This window comes from Triticum aestivum, chromosome 1A, assembly GCF_018294505.1.
Source record: "Triticum aestivum cultivar Chinese Spring chromosome 1A, IWGSC CS RefSeq v2.1, whole genome shotgun sequence".
NCBI lineage: Eukaryota > Viridiplantae > Streptophyta > Magnoliopsida > Poales > Poaceae > Triticum > Triticum aestivum.
This window is the reverse complement of record NC_057794.1, coordinates 116,032,051-116,055,996: the sequence shown is the minus strand read 5'-3', so window position 1 is coordinate 116,055,996 and position 23,946 is coordinate 116,032,051. Positions and strand designations below refer to the sequence as shown.

At 47.7% G+C, this 23,946-nt stretch overlaps 2 protein-coding genes across 2 annotated transcripts; one reads left to right on the top strand and one right to left on the bottom strand.

The window, feature by feature from the left end:
• The first annotated feature begins 10,417 nt into the window (after positions 1–10,417).
• Positions 10,418–13,627, top strand: LOC123039890 (UDP-xylose transporter 3). The gene is made up of 8 exons (XM_044462880.1): positions 10,418–10,602; positions 10,690–10,903; positions 11,507–11,691; positions 12,041–12,108; positions 12,182–12,314; positions 12,518–12,679; positions 12,759–13,025; positions 13,156–13,627. The coding sequence occupies exons 2-8, from the start codon at positions 10,780–10,782 to the stop codon at positions 13,273–13,275; spliced, it is 1,059 nt and encodes a 352-aa protein (XP_044318815.1). The 5' UTR covers positions 10,418–10,602; positions 10,690–10,779; the 3' UTR covers positions 13,276–13,627.
• A 160-nt stretch (positions 13,628–13,787) lies between these two features.
• LOC123039901 (uncharacterized) lies at positions 13,788–20,892 on the bottom strand. The gene is made up of 9 exons (XM_044462885.1): positions 20,621–20,892; positions 20,463–20,525; positions 20,318–20,373; positions 19,612–19,705; positions 19,467–19,527; positions 18,637–18,718; positions 18,474–18,529; positions 18,299–18,362; positions 13,788–14,215 (listed from the first exon to the last, which is right to left on the bottom strand). Exons 1-9 carry the CDS (start codon positions 20,771–20,773, stop codon positions 14,152–14,154), a joined length of 693 nt encoding a protein of 230 aa, XP_044318820.1. The 5' UTR covers positions 20,774–20,892; the 3' UTR covers positions 13,788–14,151.
• Between the last annotated feature and the right edge of the window lie 3,054 nt (positions 20,893–23,946).

The window sequence follows — 23,946 nt, the reverse complement described above, 5'->3', positions numbered from 1 at the left end:
GTCTGGTCATCGTATCAAACACACAAGCATATCTAGAAGGCACATAATAACTCACTAATATCCCGTGGCGTGTGACCAGGTCTTTGTTAGACGAAATTATGCTACCCAATCTAACCGAAGGAACTACATTTGTATCTTTTATAACTAAATCGCTAGGTCTCACTAACGGATTTAACTTAAACATGCAATCGGGCCAACTCAGAAAGCAACATGCAGGGAAAAAGGTCGACCTCAACAAGCACACATGCTTAGAAAAAGGGTCAACCTTAACATGTAAACATGCATCAGAATTTTCATTCTGTTATGCTAATAATATTTTACAACCATACCATAATAAAACGCAACAAATCATATGTATTCTCAGTTTTTGCGTTTCATACAATCAAATATCGTTGAGTTAAATTACAAAATATCCCAGCAACAATGTACAAGTATCAACTACTGCATACTAAAGTAGTTTACAAAAGCAAATTCAAGTTAGAAGTGTAGTTTCGTCAAATAGCAACTCAAAAGCAATTTTTTTTGATAATGTTGACACAAGAGTGTTTTATTGGTAATAGTAAATGTGTACGTGCAATGCACGTTGATATTAAGTAATATATTAGTTACAAGTTAATATTAGGTAGGATATTATTTGCGTATTAAGTATGCGATTAGCATTGACATTAATATTTGATATGATACTAATTGCACACTAAACGTGTTGAACGCTCGCCATTTGAGCAACCTGAGTTGTTGGATTGACCTGATTTGACGATCAGGATTTGTTGGACCTGACTCTTTGGGTCTTTTTATATTGGTATAGATATAGATATAGATATAGATGACAAGTCTCACACGTTTAATTGGAGTATTAGACAAAAAAATACCGCAACCGTTCAAATAAAGGGTAATTACGAATGTGATGTAACCTAGTACTCCCTTCTTTCTAGTTTAGCATAGTCTAATTGAGCGTTGGGCCACTTATTAATCACCCCCTCATTCATGCATCAGTTGATTTCCATTAAAATCAAATTGAGAACCAAAGTTAGATAGAAATTAATGCTTATTTCTAAGGCCTTGGACAAAAGGTGCTTAGAAAAATAAAATGATTATTTTAGCATCAATGCTTACCTCTATAGGAGGGATACCTAATTAAGCCCATACTTTTTACAAATAAGCACAAGTGCTTAGAGGAAAGCTAGTTTATTTCTCTAGGTGCCTCCTCTAAGCATCTTGCATTGTTCAAGGCCTAAAGTGAGCAAGCAAGTAAACAATGAGTGAGAGTTCTTGGGGTCCTACAAACTTGAAATTCCAAATTTTGAGATGAGCCCAATAAACTATAAAGGAAAGATTACTCCATTTCTCGTTTATAAGGCACACACACATATTTCTAGATCATCCGCTAAAAATTAAGACATTGGTAACTTTTTTGAATATGAATTCAATGATAAACTTTTGTACAATATAATAGTTAGTTAGACTGATGATCCAGGAATATGTGTACGCCTTACAGTAGAAGGTTTAAGATGTATAAGGACATTTTAAATGTATTATTACCATTCCGGTTCCAAGTGGGCCTAGAAAGTTATAAATTAATCAGGGCCATAAATCTTCGACCACAACCAAAAGTTCTAACTGAAAATATTTCCTCTTCTACAAACTCTCCACTGGTCCTTCCCTGCCTTCGCCCACTCCGGGCATGGCAGCCACCTTCCAAATGCCCGGCACCACCCCTATGTCCATTAGATCTGAGGAGCGGCTGTGCCTCTCGGCCGGCAGCATGGACGGCGAGGCCTCGCCTGGCTCCTCTGCGCGGCCATCCCGCCTCTCCTTCGCTGATGTTGTCAGGTCCCCGCCTGCTGCGCTGGACGTGCCGGCCGCTGCGACGCTGCACCGTCCGCGTCTGCAGTCAATGGTGGTAGCCAGCAACCAGCTCCGCCCAGTAGTCCGTCCACGAAGTCGATCCCCTCCGCCTACTGCCGCTCCTGCTGTTTCCTCGGAGTGGCAGCTTGTCACTTCGAGAAACGGAAGGCACGCTCCTCCCCTTCCCTCCCAAGCCAACGCATTCATGGCGCACCTACGCTCCGCTGCCGACATTAAGGGCGCCTCTGGCTACAAAGCCGAGCTCACCGACCGCTGCTTTCGTTGCCTTCACAAGTTCCACCGGGTTGCATTCTGTCGCAACCGTTCGCGCTGCATCCATTGTCTCGACGACAGTGATGGCCACTCTGCGCGTTGCTGCCCTCGGAGGCGCTTCCCTCGCGTCCCTCTTGAAACCCTTGACGCGGCTGCTCCACCCCCTGCTCGTCGCCGCCAGCCACCGGCTCCACCTCGTGCTCTATCACAGCCGGTCCACTCACGCCTCTTTTTCCCCCCTGGCCACCCCGTCACCAACCGTGCTCCGGTGCACTCGCGGCTTGCGTTCCCCCAAGACGACCCCCCCACCGCCACCAACTCGCCCTCCCTGCAAGCTTCAGAGGCTATGGCTTCCCTTGGCGCTGCTGGCGCGCTCCCCGCGGGGGACCTGCGCCGGCCCAGGATGTCACGCTGCCTGGTCGACTTCGATCAGGACATGGCCTTAGAGGAAGCCCACCCCAAGGAATCAGCGATGGTGCTCATCGTAGCTGGCACTCGCCCGGACCTCGTGCCTGGCAACATCAAGGAGGCCATCACCGCCGAGTTCCCGGACATGCCGGATCTCGCGCTACAGGTCTTCCTTATGCATCCGAAGGCGTTCTTCGTCCGCTTTGCAGACAGCCGTTGGTTCGCTTCTCTGGCGGAGCGCGACTTCGTGCATTTTCAAGGCACCCCCATCCTCGTCAAGCGCTGGAGCAGGTTCGTCACCATCGCCGCCGCCGATCTTGAGGATCCGCCGTCTAGGGTAGCGGGCGATGTTGCTTGCCCTTACGGCGTTTCCTCGGCCGTGCTGACGGAGCCAACGGGAAGCGATGTGCTGGGTGTACATGACGCTGTCAGGCATGCCGTGGGGCACGGTGTTACGGCTAGCGCCGCGCTGGAGATCTCGTCTGCGGGCGCATGCGCTCCTGCCTTGCGTGATGTTCTGGTTCAGCACTCTGCACCCGCTGCTGTGGTGCATGCATCAGAAGTTCTGGTCCCTGCTGCTGCCCCCGGAGGCGAGGTTACCACTGCCATGTTCGATAGCCTAGCCCTGGCTCTCGACACTTCGGAGGCTCCGTTGTTGGCTTCCTCTTCAGGCATCGCTATGTTCAAGACGTCGCTGCCGGGGACCCCTGGGATGCATATGACCGAAGCACAGGCCAACTCTGACCGTGAGGCTCACGTGACCCCTGCGGGTGCTGTGGAGATGCGATCGCCATGCAACGCGGGCTCTGTCGCACTGCTCCCTTCGGCGCCGGCCCAGCTTGCCGTCGCGCCAGATGGGCCAAATCTGCTCCAACCCCACACGCACGAGCCTACCACCCCGTCGGCCTTCATGCAGCTGGACATGATGCAGATCTCTCCGGGCCTGTTGCCTGCTCCCTCTTGATGGGGAACGTAGCATAAATTCAAAATTTTCCTACGTGTCACCAAGATCTATCTATGGAGTCATCTAGCAACAAGGGAGGAGTGGATCTACATACCCTTGTAGATCGCACGCGGAAGCGTTCAAGAGAACGGGGTTGATGGAGTCGTACTCGTCGTGATCCAAATCACCGATGATCCTAGCGCCGAACGGACGGCACCTCCGCGTTCAACACAGGTACGGAGCAGCGACGTCTCTTCCTTCTTGATACAGCAAGGGGGGAGGAGAGGTTGATGGAGATCCAGCAGCACGACGGCGTGGTGGTGGAAGTAGCGAGATTCCAACAGGGCTTCGCCAAGCACTGCGGGAGAAGGGAGATGTGTCATGGGAGGGAGAGGGAGGCGCCAGGGCTTGGGTTGGTTGCCCTCCCTTCCCCCCCCCCCCACTATATATAGGGCCAAGGGAGAGGGGGAGGGCGCAGCCTTGCCCCTTCCTCCAAGGAAGGGTGCGGCCAAGGGGGGAGGAGTCCATCCTCCCCAAGGCACCTCGGAGGTGCCTTCCCCTTTTAGGACTCTCCCCTCCTCTTGTCCCTTTGGCGCATGAGCCTCTAGGGGCTGGTGCCCTTGGCCCATGTAGGCCAAGGCGCACCCCCTACAGCCCATGTGCCCCCCCGGGGCAGGTGGCCCCACCCGGTGGACCCCCGGGACCCTTCCGGTGGTCCCGGTACAATACCGGTGACCCCGAAACTTGTCCCGATGGCCGAAATAGCACTTCCTATATATATAATTCTTTACCTCCGGACCATTTCGGAACCCCTCGTGACGTCCGGGATCTCATCCGAGACTCCGAACAACTTTCGGGTTACCGCATACTAATATCTCTATAACCCTAGCGTCACTGAACCTTAAGTGTGTAGACCCTACGGGTTCGGGAGACATGCAGACATGACCGAGACGACTCTCCGGTCAATAACCAACAGCGGGATCTGGATACCCATGTTGGCTCCCACATGTTCCACGATGATCTCATCGGATGAACCACGATGTCAAGGACTTAATCAATCCCGTATACAATTCCCTTTGTCTATCGGTACGACACTTGCCCGAGATTCGATCATCGGTATCCCGATACCTTGTTCAATCTCGTTACCGGCAAGTCTCTTTTACTCGTTCCGTAACACATCATCCCGTGATCAACTCCTTGATCACATTGTGCACATTATGATGATGTCCTACTGAGTGGGCCCAGAGATACCTCTCCGTTTACACGGAGTGACAAATCCCAGTCTCGATTCGTGCCAACCCAACAGACACTTTCGAAGATACCCGTAGTGCACCTTTATAGTCACCCAGTTACGTTGTGACGTTTGGTACACCCAAAGCACTCCTACGGTATCCGGGAGTTGCACAATCTCATGGTCTAAGGAAATGATACTTGACATCAGAAAAAGCTTTAGCATACGAACTACATGATCTAGTGCTATGCTTAGGATTGGGTCTTGTCCATCACATCATTCTCCTAATGATGTGATCCCATTATCAACGACATCCAATGTCCATGGTCAGTAAACTGTAACCATCTATTGATCAACGAGCTAGTCAACTAGAGGCTTACTAGGGACATGGTGTTGTCTATGTATCCACACATGTATCTGAGTTTCCTATCAATACAATTCTAGCATGGATAATGAACGATTATCATGAACAAGGAAATGTAATAATAAGTAATTTATTATTGCCTCTAGGGCATATTTCCGACACCTCTCACCCAGCCCAACGGGTTCCTAGGGCGAAAAAGACCCCTGTGGTTGCTTCGAGAAGAAGCCGTAGACTCCAGGGGCGCAGCGCCTCTGTCTCCGGCGGCGGAAACCGCACCATGCGCATAGCCAAAAAGCTAGTGATGTCCAAGAGAGGGCTGGCCATAGCAGAAAAAGGAGACGAATCAGTGGAGGAGCAGCTCGAGAAATACCGCCGGATCTTTGACCTGCCACTCTCTCCGGAGCAGATTTCTGCTCTGTCCGCGCTTGCCAAGGCAGGCAAGATGCAGGGGAGGAAGGTCGTAAGCATGGCCTAACCGTTGCCTCCCTCGGTGCGTGTCGGCATAGTTTCCCTCATGGATTGCAACTTCCTTGTCTAGAACGTGCGTGGGCTAAATAACCCCGCACGTCGTGCTGTTGTTCACTCTGTTATTTCCAACAACAATGTATCTGTCCTCTGCTTGCAAGAGTCAAAGCTAGATTTCGTTGATTTGGGTGTTGTCCAGCAGTGTTGTGGGAGCCGGTTCTCTGATTTTTTCTTCGCACCTGCAGTTGGTACTAGGGGAGGGTTGATTCTGGCTTGGGATAGTGCGATGGTCAAGTTCTGTAATCCGATCATTACTACTAGTTTCATTGCTGCTGAAGGCACTTTTATTCAGTCAGGTTCAAAGTTCAATCTGATCAATGTTTATGGTCCACAAGATGATCAAGCCAAGTTAGTGCTGCTTGATGAGCTCAAACTAACTATGTCAAGTGGTTTGCTTGCCGGTGCTCCTTGCATTTTAGTAGGGGATTTCAACTTGATTGCTAGAGCCACAGACAAGAATAACCTGAACATCAACAGAAGGTTGTTGGCTGCTTTTAGAAATTTTATCAATGAGTTGCAGCTTCGAGATCTGTACCTACATGGCCGGTGCTATACTTGGAGCAACGAGCAGGCAAATGCCACCATGGTCAAGATGGATAGAGTTCTCTTTAATGAGGAATGGGATGCTCTGTTTCCTAGTTGTCTGCTACAAGCACTTTCTACCGAGATGTCCGACCACTGTCCCTTGCTCCTTTCATGTGATGTTGATTTCAAGCCATTTCGAAGATTCAGATTTGAGAACCACTGGGTCCGCTTGGAGGGGTTCCATCAGACTGTTCTTGAGTCTTGGCAGAAGATTCCAAATTGTAATGATGTGTGCTCCAGGTTGCACATGAAGCTTATTTCCACAGGCCGAGCTCTTCGTAAATGGAATTCTTGTATGATTGGCGATCTGCATTTAAGAGCGGCGGTCTCTAGCGAGCTGATTTTTATGCTGGACCAAGCCATGGACAAGCGCATGCTATCGGACGATGAGAGGCAATTCAGGGCGATGCTCAAGGTTAATTGTCTCGGAATCGTTGCGCTGCAACGCTCTATGTGGAGGCAACGGTCCAGGATCACCCGAATTCGAGAGGGGGATGCAACTTCGAGATTCTTTCAGGCCAAGGCGACTACTAGAAGAAGAAAGAGCTTTATCCACCGCCTCATTGTTGATGGGGTGCCAGTTACCAGCCAAGTTGGCAAAGATCAGGCCATGTTCGTTTTCTTCTCGAAACTTCTTGGGCACAAACGTGTCAGGACAAGCACACTGAACCTGCAGAATATTGGAATAACCGCAGCCGAGCTCTCGGAGCTAGAGAGGCCTATCTTAGAAGATGAGGTCAAGTCTGTGTTGTTCGACCTTGACCCGAGCAAGTCTTCGGGCCCTGACGGTTTCTCTGCACTTTTCTTCCAAAGCTGTTGGGACACGATCAAGTTGGACATCATGGCGGCTATCAGAGAGATCGAGTGCCTAAACGCCAGAAAGCTTCATCTGCTCAATTCAACCACCATTGTGCTCCTCCCGAAGAGCCCTGAAGCATCAACCCCTAGAGATTTTAGGCCGATCAGCTTGGTCAACTTCATTAGCAAACTTTTCATGAAGATCCTTGCCTCGAGATTAAGATGTAGGATGAACGACCTTGTTCAACCTTGCCAGAGTGCCTTCATCAAGGGTCGCACAATTCATGATAATTTTAAGTATGTTCAGTGCCTTGCCAAGATGTTCAAACAATCAAAGACGCCGGCCATGATGTTGAAGTTGGACATTGAAAAGGCTTTCGATTCGGTCTCTTGGGAGTTGCTGTTGCAGGCTCTCGAGGCCAAGGGCTTTGGCACCAAGTTCTGTGACTGGATCTCTATCATGTTGTCTACTGCCACTTCCAGAGTGCTTGTCAATGGGGTTCTCACGGACTCAATTCACCATCAGCAGGGTCTCCGGCAGGGAGACCCTATATCGCCGCTGCTTTTCGTCATTGTGATGGACTGCCTTGCTGCCCTCATTAATGCCGCCGTCGAGGCCGGGGTGCTCAAGCCTATAGGGCGATCTCGCATGCCTTTCCGAACCTCACTCTATGCAGATGATGATGATGTTGTGATCTTCATCAATCCGGAGCCTTCTGAAATTGCATCCATCAAGCAACTGTTGCAACCCTTTGGCAATGCGACCGGGTTACACACCAACTTCCAGAAGAGCTCTTTCACCCCAATTCGCTGTGAGGGCTTCGATCTGGCTCTGATTATGGGTACCTCAATGGGTGCATGCAAAAACTTCCCCTGCAAGTACCTCAGAATGCCACTTTCTGACTCTAGGCTGAAGATGGTTGATTATGAGGAATATATTGACAAGATACTGGCTAAAGTTCGTTGCTGGAAGCTTGGACTCATGGGTCTGGATGGGCGCCTTATACTTGTCAAGCAAATCTTGTCTGCGATGGTGGTTTTCCAAATGATTGCCCTGTCACAACCGATTTGGCTACATAAAATTGTTGACAAACTCCGAAGAGGCTTTCTTTGGGAGAGCAAGGAAGCTGCCGTTGGGGGCAAATGCTTGGTAAGCTGGAAGCTTGTGTGCTGGCCGAAGATTTATGGGGGACTTGGGATCCCCAACCTGCAAGCTCAAGGCCTAGCTCTACGCCTTCGCTGGCTTTGGCAATCCTGGAACGAGCCGGACAAGCCATGGGCATTCCTACCCATGACAATCGACAAGAATCTTAGCAACCTCTTCAACGCATCTGTCAAGTTCAACCTTGGAAATGGAGAAAGGATTAAGTTCTGGTTAGATCCTTGGCTCAATGGGGTTGCTCTGAGTTGCGCGGGGCCTAACCTATTTGCTTGCTGCACTCGCAAGAACCTCATTGTGGCTCAAGCCCTTCATGATGGCCATTGGATTAGACACCTGCGTCACCCTCTTGCACCAACATCCATTGTCCAATTCACAAGGCTTTGGGAGATGGTTGCCGATGTGCGCCTACTGCAGGGAACTCCGGATTCGGTAATCTGGAGATGGACGCCGAGCGGTGCTTACTCTTCCGCCACTGCATATGCCGTGCAATTCAAGGGGTGCATTCGCCTCGCCGGCCAGCGGCACATTTGGGCAGCAGATGCTCCACTAAAATGTAGAATTTTTGCTTGGCTAGCGATCCTGGGCAAATGCCTTACAGCGGACAACCTACGTAAGAGAGGATGGCCACACGACCCGATCTGTTGTCTCTGCAGGGCAGTGGACGAGTGTGCCGATCACCTCCTGGCACGCTGCTCCTTCACCCAAGCACTATGGAGTTTGATGCTGAACCACTGCAACCTTCCCACAACACTTGCACCGACAGGGGCAACCTCCAGCCTCGTTGAATGGTGGGAGTCCAACGTGGTGAGCATTAATCTGCCCAACTCAAGGGGCTGGGGTGGTCTTGCGGTGGCCATCTGGTGGTTCACTTGGCGCGAGAGGAACGCTCGGATTTTCCAAAACAAGGCGTCCACTGTTAGCAGAGTGTTCAACTCGATGATGGATGAGTTTATGCTATGGAACCAGGCTGGGCGTCACAGGATTCAGCAGATTCTAGACAGACCACGTGAGCCGGACTGACTTGGGCACTTATGTATAGTTGTTATGATGTCTGATGTTACTTTGTTCCTATTCTCGGCCTAGCACTTGTGCAGGCCACAATACCTGTAACACCTTTCTTCCTATAATTGAAAAGAAAAGCTGCTCCGTCAGCTTTCGTCAAAAAAAAAGACCTTTAGGTAGGAAAAATATCGTCTTTTCCCTCTGAGGAAAGAGGGGTCACATGTTTTGCGTTCAACAACAGATTTTCACGCGTCGACTTAGATGAACCCCCTCTGTTCATGACCTCATAATCATGGGTGGAGGGGGGACCCCCCACCCGGTTTGTTCTTCTACAGTTGTAGGTTATCTTCGTTGGTAGATTTTAATCGGTTCATCTTCGGCTTCGGTAGTGATGACAACACCACCGAATAAGGTGTCTCCAAATCCTTGACCAACATGCCAGATTCCACCATCGTCGACGAATCCATGATGATGTTTCTCCGAGAGGGGTCAACGTGGCGACAGAGATGACCTAGAGCTTTTTCCTCCAACTCGCCTATCGAGGTAATGTGTACTCTAGTGTCGTTGTGGAGCTTCAAAGAAGATGTATAGGAGTAGTCCGGTGCTCGACACCTCCATCGGCAATGTTGGCTTACAAAGAGGCGTTGCCTGCTCTCGTGAAGGGTTTGTGGGTGGAATGATGGCGGGATCCAGTGGTCCCTCGACGACATTGTGCGGGGAAGGTAGATCCGATGGACGGGGTTCCTAGGACGACACGTTACAATGATATGTGCTACTCGTTCACGATAGTTTTCTTCATCGATTCTCAAAGCTTTGATGTGACGGAGCACCGACAGTTCTTTGGCTGAAGGAGCTTGTCTCTTCTCCCTTCAGCGGCGATGAAGGACGGCAGCAACCGCCCCCTCCCCAGGGACCTTGTTGTGATTTTCTATTACGTGAGATGTGTTTCTTGTCTGTGCCAGGACATGTGCCCCCTCTCGTCGGTTCGAGTATGTTCTACAGCATGCGTGGCGCGTGTTGTACCTTGACGCTCGATTGAATGTACACATGGCAGCCGTCGAAAAAAAAAAGAAAAAAACTTTGCAACAACTATGGCTACAAAAAGGCAAATTTGGCAAATTGAGACAAGAGGAAGGTGGACCCTGTTTGAAGTTTTTAGCAAATTCAGCAGGTATTCAGTGCAGAGTCAATAGTTCCCATGCGGCAAGCGACGTGGACAACCATACCTAATTGCCGCTTCCTTTAATCGCCAATCTCACCGACGAGGCGGCCATCCATATAGAAATACCTCGTCTCCCTCCCCGCCCCTGATTCGCAAGGCCAAAGCAAGAGGGGCAGGAGCGCCACCGCGAATCCCATCCCATCCCCGCACCGCCGCCGATCCCGCCCGCCCGCCCCTCCGCAGATCTCCCCGACATTGCCCGCTCCCCGGCCGGATTCGCCCAGATCCACCGACGCGGCGCGCGGTATGTTTCGACCCCTCCCGTCCGTTTCTTGGCAGAGCGCTCGCTGCTTCGATTGGCTGATCGAAATGGCATCTCTCTTGCCTGCAGGTGCTCCCGGCGGCGTGGTCCGGTCGGTCTGATCGGGAAGGCTTGATCTTTTTTGTTGGTGCTGTTGTCTGGAGGGTGGTGGCAGCGGAGATGGGCGTCGGAGGGGAGAAGTTCCAGCTGGGGACGGTGGGGGCGCTGGGCCTCTCCGTGGTGTCCTCCGTGTCCATTGTCATCTGCAACAAGGCCCTCATGAGCTCCCTCGGCTTCACCTTCGGTGTGAGATCTAACTGTTTCTTGCTTCCCAGCTTCTTGATTCGTTACGTTACGTGTTCGTGCTTGGTGCTCTGTGATTTTGCTAGATCTATCTATGCGTGCTCCGTTCTTCGGTTGTGCACATGCTCGGTTCAGATTATTAACACCAGATGCTTTTCAGCTTATGTGGTAGCTGCCAATTGAATTTGGTGTGTTTGATAACTACTGTATATATTGTGATTCGTCGCAGCATACTGTAGAAATCAGGAGAGCATGAGTGTAAAATGATAGAGTGACTGGTCTCTTGGAGCTAGCGTACTTACTGTGAAAGCTTTGATTATTTTTCGTAACGAACGAGTTGTGTAGCTACCGCTAAAAAAAGGTTGTGTAGCATGTCCTGGTTGCTTGCTGCTTCGGTAGCTTGACAGATGGGAGTAGTATCTCTGTTTGTTTGTGCTGCCTGGAGTGTATGTACATGTGATGTTCAAGAACTTGTTAGCTTTGACTTGGTACATTTTTATTTCTTATTTCTGAATGTTGCTTATGCTGAAGAGTGAATGAGAATATGAGATACCAGTGAAATTATTAATACTGATATCCTACGACATGGAATTGTGTTTTGCAGCTACCACCTTGACGAGCTGGCATCTCCTGGTCACTTTCTGCTCCCTTCATGTGGCACTATGGATGAAGTTTTTCGAGCACAAGGCTTTTGATTCGAGAACTGTCATGGGATTCGGAGTACTCAATGGCATCTCCATTGGGCTCCTCAATCTGAGTCTTGGTTTCAATTCTGTTGGCTTTTACCAGGTACTGCACATTATGTGATCTTTTTACATTTATTCTCGTACCATTGTCAGGATTCCATAGTTAATTCACTCCAGTTCTGCACTTACTACATTTGGTATTAACAGTAAAAATCATCATCACAGTAAAAATGTAACAAACTTTACTTCCGCTACGCGGTACGACAATAGTTACTTGGCGAGTTAGGGTGCAGGTTAATTATATCTACCTTGTTTGTGCAAGAAACTTTACCAAGAAGGCTTTTGGCTAGAGTTGAACATTTTGTACAAGCATTGATTGCTATTAAATGTCACCCTTCCTTCTGCACTAATCAATCCACCTAACTGGTGCTGAATTGTCCTTTTACGTCTAGATGACAAAGCTGGCCATCATCCCCTGCACTGTTATTTTGGAGACTCTTTTCTTCAGGAAGAAGTTCAGGTTTGTGTTTTTTTACATTCTGTTCATTACTTCCATACCATCTTCATCTAAACATTTTCTGACTTGACTGCAGCCGGACTATCCAGATCTCCCTTTCCGTGCTTCTTTTGGGTGTCGGTGTTGCAACCATGACTGATTTGCAACTCAATGCTGTGGGGTCCATACTGTCCTTGCTGGCCATTATCACGACTTGCATCGCTCAAATCGTATCCTTTGATGACAGCTTTTGCCTTTTCTTGGCCAAATCGAAATTTCCTGGCATCTTTTTTGGTCAGAAAGTGGAATTTGCATCTGGTTCCAGAATGAAGAATTTGCACTTGACGTGATGACTGTTTATTACTACTCTGTTACATTCACGTATTACCACCGTTTTTGTTGTGTGGTCTTGTAGTCCTTAACCAGCTACCAGATGACAAACACTATTCAGAAGAAATTCAAGGTTTCTTCAACCCAGCTGCTATATCAGTCTTGTCCTTACCAGTCATTGACACTGTTTCTTATCGGCCCGTTCCTTGATGGATTCCTGACTAACCAAAACGTCTTTGCTTTCAATTACACATCTAACGTTGTGGTAAGTCATGAAGCAGCTTTGGCAAACTTCTTTTGACATTGTTAATCTGTTTCTGATTCTCCTCTTGTTCCATGTGCAGTTTTTCATCGTCTTGTCGTGTTTGATATCGGTCTCAGTAAACTTCAGCACCTTTCTTGTGATCGGAAAGACATCTCCTGTTACTTACCAAGTCCTGGGCCATCTTAAAACATGCCTAGTTTTGACCTTCGGCTACGTTTTGCTTCATGATCCGTTTAGCTGGAGAAACATACTTGGCATCCTAATTGCGGTTGTTGGGATGGTACTATATTCATACTTCTGCTCAACAGAGACTCAACCAAAAAATACCGATGTCTCCGCACAGCAGGTACCTTGCTTTTCAAATCTCATGCCTTGTAAATATTTAATATTTTATTTGCAACAATTCTCCTGTGGTTCTTTAGCTTCATTACTTTTATTTCTTGTTTATAAATCCCTATGCGTTCTCTATATTGCAGTCAAAAGAAGGTGACTCGGCACCTTTGATCTCTGATTCTTTGAGCAAAGTTGAAAATGGAGGTGATGACGATGAGCCTTTGAAGGTACCGATGTGGAGCTCAAAGTACTCAAGGGCGTGAGAATTTTGTCTCTTAGACGGCGGATGGCATTATACAGGATTCAATTTAGTAGGCAGATAGTAGGGTTGGAAGCCAACTTTCCAACCCAAGTAATGAAGCAATGGACATTTCAGTTACAATTAAAATGATCTGATTCTTTGGAGGGTTTTACCTTCCAAAATTGCAGATCGACCATGAAACTAGATAGCAGATATTGTAAAATTGTATCTGGATATGGTCCAAATCTTCTCACTGTAACTTCACGTTGGGACACTGGTCTGCAGATAGACTCCATTCTTTTTGTACCAAAGGTCCCGAGGTCAAGAATTGTGCAAGACTTTAAAGTATTTATAGGTTCAAGTTTGTAACTGTACTTTCAGATTTACCTTGGACCATAGTAATGCAAGTGATGTACATTTCAGTTTAAGGAGTTAAAAATAACCAGGTTCATTTCCATGTAACAACACAAACAGCTACAGTTCAAGGAGGAATCGGTGTTTCACAGATGAAGCAATGAAACATTTGCACCAATCTTGTGATCTGTAGAGGTGTACACGGTGCCTGTTTTTATATCAAAATGTAGATGTAGAAGACAAATTCTTGCAACATTGAAATCACACAGGTCATATACCAAAACTGTAATGAGCTAGCAACTGCACATACTTCAGTTTGCTAAATGTTCTGTTATACCAAGGAAAAACCTATAATCCATCTCTCATTTAACTCGCCATGTTGTAACTGTCAGTTCCGTACAATGCATGCATACCAAATGGTTCACCGGTTCTTCAGATGCATGCTATTGTCCACGCTCCCAAGAAAGCTTGAGTTCACAATGTCTTTGTCGGTGTTTCCATAAGTGGACATTTGTCGATAATTCAACAGCCCCTTGTGGAAACATCACTCAACCTTTGCAACCCCTCCTTCAGGTAGACTGCTATCAGAAACCGCTTCTCGCACAAACCTACAAAGCAGAATGGTGTCGGTGTCAATAACACATTTCCTTCCAATTTGAATGATGGGCATGAAAGGATATCAATGGGCACACACACAACTAAACAACCTAGCTAACTATGACTAAAGCGGTGTCCAGATAAGTTAAGCATATGACGCCCGGATAATCAAGCTACAGTAACCTCTGCTAATGATGCCTCATCACCACTCTTACTGTTGTAAACCTCGCGATGATTCAATCCCGTTCGAATTCAAATTTCAAAATCAAAGCAAACAATAAAAGTTTTTCAAAATTTAAAACAAAAGTGTTCGGGAGATGCCATATTTTACATAAGTCAATATGGTGTAATAAACACAATTTTATAAACTGCCTAAGTATTTTAAAATAAATAAAAACAGAAAAGGAAAATAAATAAAAGAAAGAAACTAACAAAACAAAACAAAAAGAGGGAACCCCCTCCCACGGCCTACTGGCCTAGTTGGCCGGCCCATTCGGGCGCAGGCCCAACCGGCCACCTCCCTCCCCTTATCCATTCCCCCCCGAAACCCTAACCACCCCGTCACCCACTTCCCCTCCCCACGACGCCACTCCCTCTCCCCCCCCCTCTCCTCTCGATCCCATCTGGATCGGGGAGAGGCCTGACCCCGTCGCCCGTCCCCGCACGCCTCCTCCCCCCCCCCCCCCCCCCCGCGCTCGTTCCCTGCGCGCCCATGGCCGCAGCCGCCTGGCGTTGTCCCCTGACGCCGCCGGGAGGACCACATCGCTGGAGCCCTGCGCCGCCACGAATCCGCCGCCTCCTCGTCTCCTCACGCCGCCTCGACCACGCCTCCTCGCCGGTCTGCCTCCCCCGACGCCGTCGTCCCCATCGACCACCTCGACCCCCGATGGCCCGCATCAAGACACGCCGCCTCGACCACGCCTCCTCGCCGGCGCCGTTCCATCTAGCCCAAGCCCGCTGCCCTCCCCGTCCGGCCCCTGTGAGCCGCCGCCTCCCCTACTCCCCCTCTCTACTCCCGTCGTTAAAACCCCCCGCGTCCGGGCTCCTTTCTGTACCTCACTCACCTCACCATGGTCGTGCCCGCGCCCTTCGGCCGCACCCTGGACGCGCCCCGCGCGTGCCCAGGCGCGAGTGCTCGTCGCCCCGTGCTGCGCTGCTCCTCGCCCCGCGCTGCAGCTCCGCGCTAGCCAGCGCTTCGTCGCCCGCACTGGCCATCCGCCTCGCTCAAAGCCGGCGATGCTCCGGTCGTCCTCGGCGTCGGCCGTCGTCACCATCACGTGCACGATGCCGGACCGCACCCGTAGGTCCAAACCACAGGCCCAGAGACCCCCTTTACCGCGTTTCCGGCCATCTCCGGTGAAGTGCCGCCGCGGGAGAGGCTTGCCGGAGCTCTCTCCGGCACCTACCTACGTGGCACCGCCCGGGGCCACCCGCTGGATCGCTGACCGGTGGCCCCAATAGCCCCGCTAGCGCCCCTGCGCTCGCACGCCCGTAGCACGCCCGACCCGCTAGGTCCCCAGGGGCCTATGACAAGCGGGCCCCGCCCCAGAACGATAAAAAAAGAACTTAAAAATAAATAGATAAATAATAAGTAAATAAAATGTTAATTAATTAATTGACTTAATTAACTTAACCAATCCTGTTTAATTAAACTAATTAAACATTAGGTACCTAATTAACTAATTAAACTAATTATAATAGATTAATTAGGTTATTGTACCTATGACATACGGGACCCACATGCAGGGTTGACCTAGTCAACCTTTGGTCCTGCTGACATCATGCTGATGTCATGCTGACATCATAATTGCAATTTCTAAATTAATTTAATTATGCTAATTTCTAGAAAATGATTTAAAAACTTTAACAATTAATATAAAATAATCCGTAGCTCGGATGAAAATACTTTGTACATGAAAGTTGCTCAAAACGACGAGACGAATCCGGATACGCAGTCCGTTCGTCCGCCACACACCCCTAACCTATCGAACCCGCAACTTTCCCCCTCCGGCTCCTCTGCCCAAAAACACGAAACACCGGGGATATTTTCCCGGATGTTTCCCCCCTTAACCGGCATCACCTCATACCACGTCAGGTCACGCCTAGCATCGTTACTTGTCATGTCATGCATCGATATGCATCTGTTTACATGGTATTCATTGTTTCTTCCCCCTCTTCTCTCCGGTAGACTACGAGACCGACGCTGCTGCTGCCCAGTTCGACTACGGAGTTGACGACCCCTCTCTCTTGCCAGAGCAACCAGGCAAGCCCCCCCTTGATCACCAGATATCGCCTATTCTACTCTATACTGCTTGCATTAGAGTAGTGTAGCATGTTACTGCTTTCTGTTATACCTATTCTGATGCATAGCCTGGCCTTGTTACTACTGTTGTTACCTTTACCTGTAGTCCTATATGCTTAGTATAGGATGCTAGTATATTCATCTGTGGCCCTACATTCTTGTCCGTCTGCCGTGCTATACTATCGGGCCGTGATCACTCGGGAGGTGATCACGGGTATATACTATATACTTTATACATGATACATGTGGAGACTAAAGTCGGGTCGGCTGGTGGAGCACCCGCGAGTGGATCTTTGTGGCGGAGCGACAGGGCAGGTTGAGACCGCCTAGGAGAGAGGTGGGCCTGGCCCTGTTCGGCGTTCGCGGATACTTAACGCGCTTAACGAGATCTTGGTATTTGATCTGAGTTGGCTACGAGCCTATACGCACTAACCAACTACGTGGGAAAATATGGGCACTCGGCGTCGTGGTATCAGCCGAAGCACTTCATGACGTCAGCGACTGAGCGACGCGCGCCGAATTGGACTGGAACGCCACTAGGCTAGGTCTGCTTTCGGCCGCCCACGCAACGTGCAGGTGTGCTCAGGGCGATGGGCCCAGACCCCTGCGCGCTTAGGTTTAGACCGGCGTGCTGGCCTCTCTGTTGTGCCTAGGTGGGGCTGCGACGTGTTGATCTTCCGAGGCCGGGCATGACCCAGAAAAGTGTGTCCGGCCAAATGGGATCGAGCGTGTTGGGTTATGTGGTGCACCCCTGCAGGGAAGTTAATCTATTCGAATAGCCGTGATCTTCGGTAACAGGACGACTTGGAGTTGTACCTTGACCTTATGACAACTAGAACCGGATACTTAATAAAACACACCCTTCCAAGTGCCAGATACAACCCGGTGATCGCTTTTCCACAGGGCGACGAGGGGAGGATCGCCGGGTAGGATTATGCTATGCGATGCTACTGGAGAGGCTACTTGGAGATGCTACTTGAAGATGCTACTTGGAGGACTTCAATCTACTCTCTTCTACGTGCTGCGAGACGGAGGCTGCCAGAAGCGTAGTCTTCGATAGGACTAGCTATCCCCCTCTTATTCTGGCATTCTGCAGTTCAGTCCACCGATATGGCCTCCTTACACATATACCCATGCATATGTAGTGTAGTTCCTTGCTTGCGAATACTTTGGATGAGTACTCACGGTTGCTTTCTCCCCCTTTTTTCCCCCTTTCCTTTCTTTCTGGTTGTAGCAACCAGATGCTGGAGTCCAGGAGCCTGACGCCACCGTCGACGACGACTACTACACTGGAGGTGCCTACTACTACGTGCAAGCCGCTGACGACGACCAAGAGTAGTTAGGAGGATCCCAGGCAGGAGGCCTGCGCCTCTTTCGATCTGTATCCCAATTTGTGCTAGCCATCTTATGGCAACTTGTTTAACTTATATCTGTACTCAGATATTGTTGCTTCCGCTGACTCGTCTATGATCGAGCACTTGTATTCGAGCCCTCGAGGCCCCTGGCTTGTATTATGATGCTTGTATGACTTATTTATGTTCTAGAGTTGTGTTGTGATATCTTCCCGTGAGTCCCTGATCATGATCGTACACATTTGCGTGCATGATTAGTGTACGGTCAAATCGGGGGCGTCACAAAGCATCTCCCTAAAAAAAGTTAAGCATGCTGGATTGCAAGGACAGCAGAATGTCATTGTATCAATCTCTTATATTGGTTACTTTCATTTCACCAAGAACATGGCAACATTATCAGCCTATATTTTGAAACTAAAAGAAAATGTGAATAATCATACCTTGTTAACTTATCTTGAGATGATTGCAATACATAGATTGCAAGGATGAAGGAAAGAACAAGGCCTGTAATACCACGGTGAAAACATTTTTAGAGTACAAATGTGAAAGGGATTATTATGTGGAAGATGGCATGATGAAACATTTTTTATTTTTTGGTTTGGGGGATTAACTCACCAGATCCAAATAACACATAGAATCCTGCAGTAACATTTATCTCTGATTGTTCCTCCCTGTACAGAAGAATTATTTGGTCGTAATGTCACGCTTCAAAGTTTTCTCAAACTAGTACTTGGAAACAAAATTTTATCAATGCAAACAAGGCCAGATAAGTTTTTACCATGTATAACTAACAAGTACATATTTTGGCCAATTCTGTTGATCCCAGAAATCCTTCTTTATGTCAGGATGAAGTTCCACAACTGCCCCCAATGAAACACAGATGGGTTAGCAACTAGGCTACCCAATTCAGAAACTTAAAGGAAAAAACACACATAGTGATTATACATTTTACTGCATGGTAAAAAAGAGAGAGGAAAACTTACACTTAATATTAGTTCATCTATCCTAGAACATAAATAGTCTATAGTCTATAGCAAATGTGCCTTCCAACAGGGCATAATGTCATTGCAGCAGGCCAATAATACCCATAGATGGATTTAGAGGAAGTCATGAGTATCTTGTTGATGCTCATACAAAGGCTGCTTCAATAGCACACCACTATTTTACTACATGGTAAAAGAAGTTGACTACTTGACTAAAGCAAAACAAATATTTGCAGTTTCTCTTGAACCCTTAGCAACACTTAGGATAAGGCACTACACTCTGACTGGACAACATGCTCATAATGGATCACAAGAAAGAACAAACAGATACAGCAACAACAACAAGATGCATGATACAACAGCAGCAACAACAGATTAATCTTGTCAAACAATTCATGCTATCACAGGAAACCCTTAGGTTTTTGGAAACAGAAACTCCGAGAAACATATGTATACATAATACATGGTCTAGCATTAAAAACTTGGTCAAACAATCCAACTTGAATGCATATGCATGGTACTTCCTTACATGACAATAAATACATCGCTACAGATGCTAGGGATATAAACTTCTAAAATACACAGAAAAGGATATATTGTGAGGAGAGGCGATAGCATTACATACAATGGTGAGGCATGTCGACTACTTTAGCCGTAACACCAAGCAAATCGTTTCCAGTGTATTTCTGTATAATCAAAGGTAGATAATTATAAGCAGAAAGAAAGTATTCCCCTGAAATTACATATATAACAGTTAACAGGGGACTCACTAAATGGAAATCAATCAGTGGAACTTCAGAGCTTTTGCGATTAATAACATAAAGCCAAGGAACATGGAACTTTTCGTGTCCAATCTGAAATGTTCTGCATAGGAAGGACCATGTAAGACAGACACATCTCTGCAAACAGATCATTCACAAAACACAGATACGGTACAACTATCATACTATTTACAAAATTTACCATGCATGCCAGCAACCTTACGAATTTCCGTGACTTCATCATTACTGAGTCTAAGTTCAATATGTTTTAACCAAACAAGTACCTTGAGATAGCATAAATTTTGCATACCACAAAACCTTCTGGATCACAGAATGTATAAACATAAATCAGGAGCCATAGTAGTGCTAGTATATCACCAATTCAGATTTGCAAACTTACATCTTTCGTGAAATGATCGTATTGAATTTAATGTTATACCAATTTGCACTTGCGGAATCAAATGTCTCATGGCATGGATGTATGAATATTCTACAGAAAACTACATTACGAATTACAACAGTCATCATTCATTCACAGTGCACCTATAACATTAGGCTAACCCTCTACCCACCCTGGAAAATCCAGCATCTTGTAGTCTTGAAACCAATTAGCCAATTTGACTGATTCACACAAGCAATTTGCCTCGAACGTTGGAGGATAGCAGTGTCAAAAAATTCTTGAGGACAAGTTTAAGCTAGGAGATCTAAATCTTACATCTTATACGGATCCGCACCGGTGAACCCTGTGGGTTTGGGGATCGGCATCAGCACCTGCACGAACGAGAGAACCAAATCACCGATACGCCCCACACGCAAATCCCCAAAGATCGAACCGTAGAGCAGTTCCGAGAAACCCTCACCTCCCGGTTGACCGCGAAGACCGGGCAGTGGCGGCCGATGACGTCGAACCACACCGACCTCGACTGCAATAAGAACCGCACGGGTCAGACGAGATGGAACGGACGAATTCGCTCCGGAGCATCTAGCTCTGAGTAAGGGCATGGTTCGATCTGATTACGCCGTGGTACTGGCCGGAGCGGAGCATGGGGATGATGTCGCCGGGGCGGTAGGCGGACGAGAGGGGGAGGAGGAACGAGCCGATTAGCAGCAAGGGTAGGAGGAGTAGGAGAAGGCGGTGGTGGGTGGTGGCGGGGCTCCGGCGAGTGGCCATGGTGGTCGCCGGAGTCGGCAGCGGGAGTGGAGACGGGGCACGAATGGGGTACGTCAGATTTGCTGATGCTTACTGGACTTGGCTAGCTGATGCTGGCCCATTGCTTGGCCCAGTAATACAATGATATCGGCCCCCCGGCCGAGTTAAATATTCAGTCCAGTTTTTTTTTAGAAACAAATATTCAGTCCAGCTTCCTACGGGCGCCCCGAAGGCTGAGGAGAGGACGCAACTCCTCATTCATGATAGGGCGTGTTTAGTTGCAGTTTGCAAGTAGTTGCATTGTACGTCCATCTTCAATCAGTTTGGTTTTTAAAATGTAGTTTTATACGCAGTAGATGCAATCTGTTTGGTTGCATGCATCGCATTAAGGGGCACTTACTTTTACTGTTTGGTTATCGTTTTTGTGCTTAGAGTGTGAACAGATGAAAACTTTAGTTGTTTGGTTGTAACAGCGTTTGTGTTCTACTCACCCTATTCAAATGTGATGACCTTACCATCACATGATCAGCACAACAACAAGCATACATGAGATCAAACAAAACAAGCAACCAAATGAAATCAAACAAAGAAAACAAGAAAATGACAGCAAACTACTTAACTACATAGCATAAATCTAAATTAACAGCAGGGGCATCCTCCTTCCCTGCTCCACGCCAGGGTGCTGCTCCTGGCCAAAATATGAACAAGTTCCCAACACAAGTACTCATAAGTCTCGCACACACCATAAGAGTTCAACACTAACACCTTATACTTAACTTAACTACATAGTATGCTCAATGTCACCAAGGTAGTTGCGCCTGCTGCAACGAAATCTGCACATGACCGAGGAGTCGTGGTTGTAGATCTGAATCTTCAGTCTGAGTCCTGAGATGCGCACAACGACGAGGTCGCCGGAGACGATCCGGTGGCGGCAGGAGAAGTAGTTCCAGCCCCGGCCAAGCACCATGTGTCCCTCGAAGTTCTGGACCTGCACCCAGAACACGCACCGCTTGTTCGCCGACAGCCTGACCACGCGCGGGAGTCGCTTGATGACCAACCAGGTGTTCATCACCTCCACAATCTGCAAGGGACGAGGAGCATGGCGAGGTCCTCGTTGTCCTTGATCTGCTGGTAGAAACGCAGCGGCTCTCGAGCCCCCTCCTCATGGCCCTGCCTCGGAGACCGTCCCCTTGAACGAGGCAGACTCATGAAGGCGATCCTGCCAGGCAGGTCCACCGTCCTGAGCCACCTATTCGTGGGGATGAAATCCTCGACGCCCTCAGCTCCAGCCAGCACCTGAGCTCCTCCACCCGCCATATCCCAGTCAGTCTTCAATATCTTGACAGGTAAGATGATAAGTATTAGTGCACAAACTCTTTGCAAAATGCCACTGATCAGAGACATTTACCCAATAGTAAATACCACTGATCAGTGCACAAACTCTTTACCAAATGCTACTTATCAATGGCACTTGCTGTTGGGCAAATGCTACTAATCAGTGCACTATTCTAAGCATGAAAACATCTAAAATAGCAACATCAAGTGCCAATAACACCAGGGGCGGGCCCATGATTTAAAGAGACTGTATTCAAAATTTTAATGCCTATTTTAATCCTATAAATCTTTCTTTTTGGCGTATATAATTGATTATAGCACCATTTTTTGGCACCATATTATACTAACTGTATATTATATAAAAGATATAACATAATGTAATAGAATCGTAAAACTGGTCATACTTTGAAACTGTTCAAAGGATAGAAAGACTAATAAGTCAACATATCAAAGTGACAACATCTTAACATATAGGAGTACAAAAGATAGGAAATAGAAAATGATTAGAAAAAACTTACAAACTATAGGAGAACTATTTTTTTATTAATAATGCTTGTTGTAATAATTCCCCAATTTTTAAACATTCCCACATTGTAATTCATGTGGAAAATTGCGAATTATCATGTCTAAAAAATTCATAATTCATTTCAAACAATTTTGTAGTTTTAAAATACTGAAATAGAAATCCAACTAACCAAGTTAACTTACCGGTGTAAGTCAATGCTAGACAACTGAAGCAGACGACCACGCGCTGACATCTGCAGATCAAAATTTTAACAGACAGACGGTCAATATGTTTAGAAACACGAACACATCAAATTATCAATCAAATCTTGAACGACTGAATTTGTGACTTTGGAAGGAAACCTAGAGCCTTCGATGCGGTGATGCCTGATGCTGCCAACTGACGAGATGGATTAAAGATGAAGCGAAGCTGCGAGGGTTGAGGGAATAAGGGATGGGTGCCGTCAGATGCTTTCATCGATGCCGCCCGCCTGCCTGTGCCGCCGTGCGCGCGTGCGTTAAGGGGATGACGGTCAGCCCTGCCGCCATGCCCTACCCACGATCCCACGAGTGCGAACAGAATTGGGAAGCGCTGGTTCGTCTCGTGCGATATGCCTCATTAGCAAAGCGCGTGCGGGCTCTGCATCTTGCCGCAGCGATTTGGGCCATGTCGGGGTGGTGAGGAGAGAAGTGGGCTAGCCTTGTTTTCGGGCTGAAATCCTTAGCTGGCCTTTATTTCCTGAATCTATTTTTGTTTTCCCTTGTGTACACATGAAATACACTATATATATATAGAATTTATTTGCCAAATATAATGGGTATTCAACTGAATACCCTTGAATTATACTGGGCCCGCCCCTGAATAGCACCCATGTGCACCCATGCACATTTGGCAGCATCCTAAAATGATCCTACTACATGCACGTATAACAATCAACACAAACCCTAGCTTGAACATGTATGTAGCAACATGAACAACAACATGAACATGCCATTTGCATGAACACAGATCCTAGCAAGACCATACCATGAACACAGATCCTAGCAAAGCACACTACCATTGGGGATTCTAGCATGAACACAACTACTAGCATGAACACAGACCATAGGACACACCAGCAGTAGCATAAGAAAATTATCCTAGGACACACACTGTACGAAACAAGAACAGATCAGTCCGATTGGATTCGATTGGGATCACATCCAAACGAAACTACTCGAATCCTATCGAATCCACTAACTACTAGAACATGCATAAGAAATAAACCCCTAATCTACATATACGAGCAAGCATTGAGGGCGTTTGACTCACCAAAGCACGCACAGTCACAGCGAACCAAGGCCGCGGTGAAAAC

Bases quoted from the DNA above. Each gene is read 5' to 3' on its own strand.
- LOC123039890 (XM_044462880.1), top strand. From the start codon at position 10,780: ATGGGCGTCGGAGGGGAGAAGTTCCAGCTGGGGACGGTGGGGGCGCTG. The intron at 12,315-12,517 runs GTATCCTTTGAT...ACCAGCTACCAG, and splicing joins CGACTTGCATCGCTCAAATC to ATGACAAACACTATTCAGAA. The intron at 12,680-12,758 runs GTAAGTCATGAA...TTCCATGTGCAG, and splicing joins ATTACACATCTAACGTTGTG to TTTTTCATCGTCTTGTCGTG.
- LOC123039901 (XM_044462885.1), bottom strand. From the start codon at position 20,773: ATGGCCACTCGCCGGAGCCCCGCCACCACCCACCACCGCCTTCTCCTA. The intron at 19,706-20,317 runs GTAAGATTTAGA...CTTCCTATGCAG, and splicing joins GGTGCGGATCCGTATAAGAT to AACATTTCAGATTGGACACG. The intron at 18,530-18,636 runs GTAAAAACTTAT...TCTTCTGTACAG, and splicing joins GTACTTGTTAGTTATACATG to GGAGGAACAATCAGAGATAA.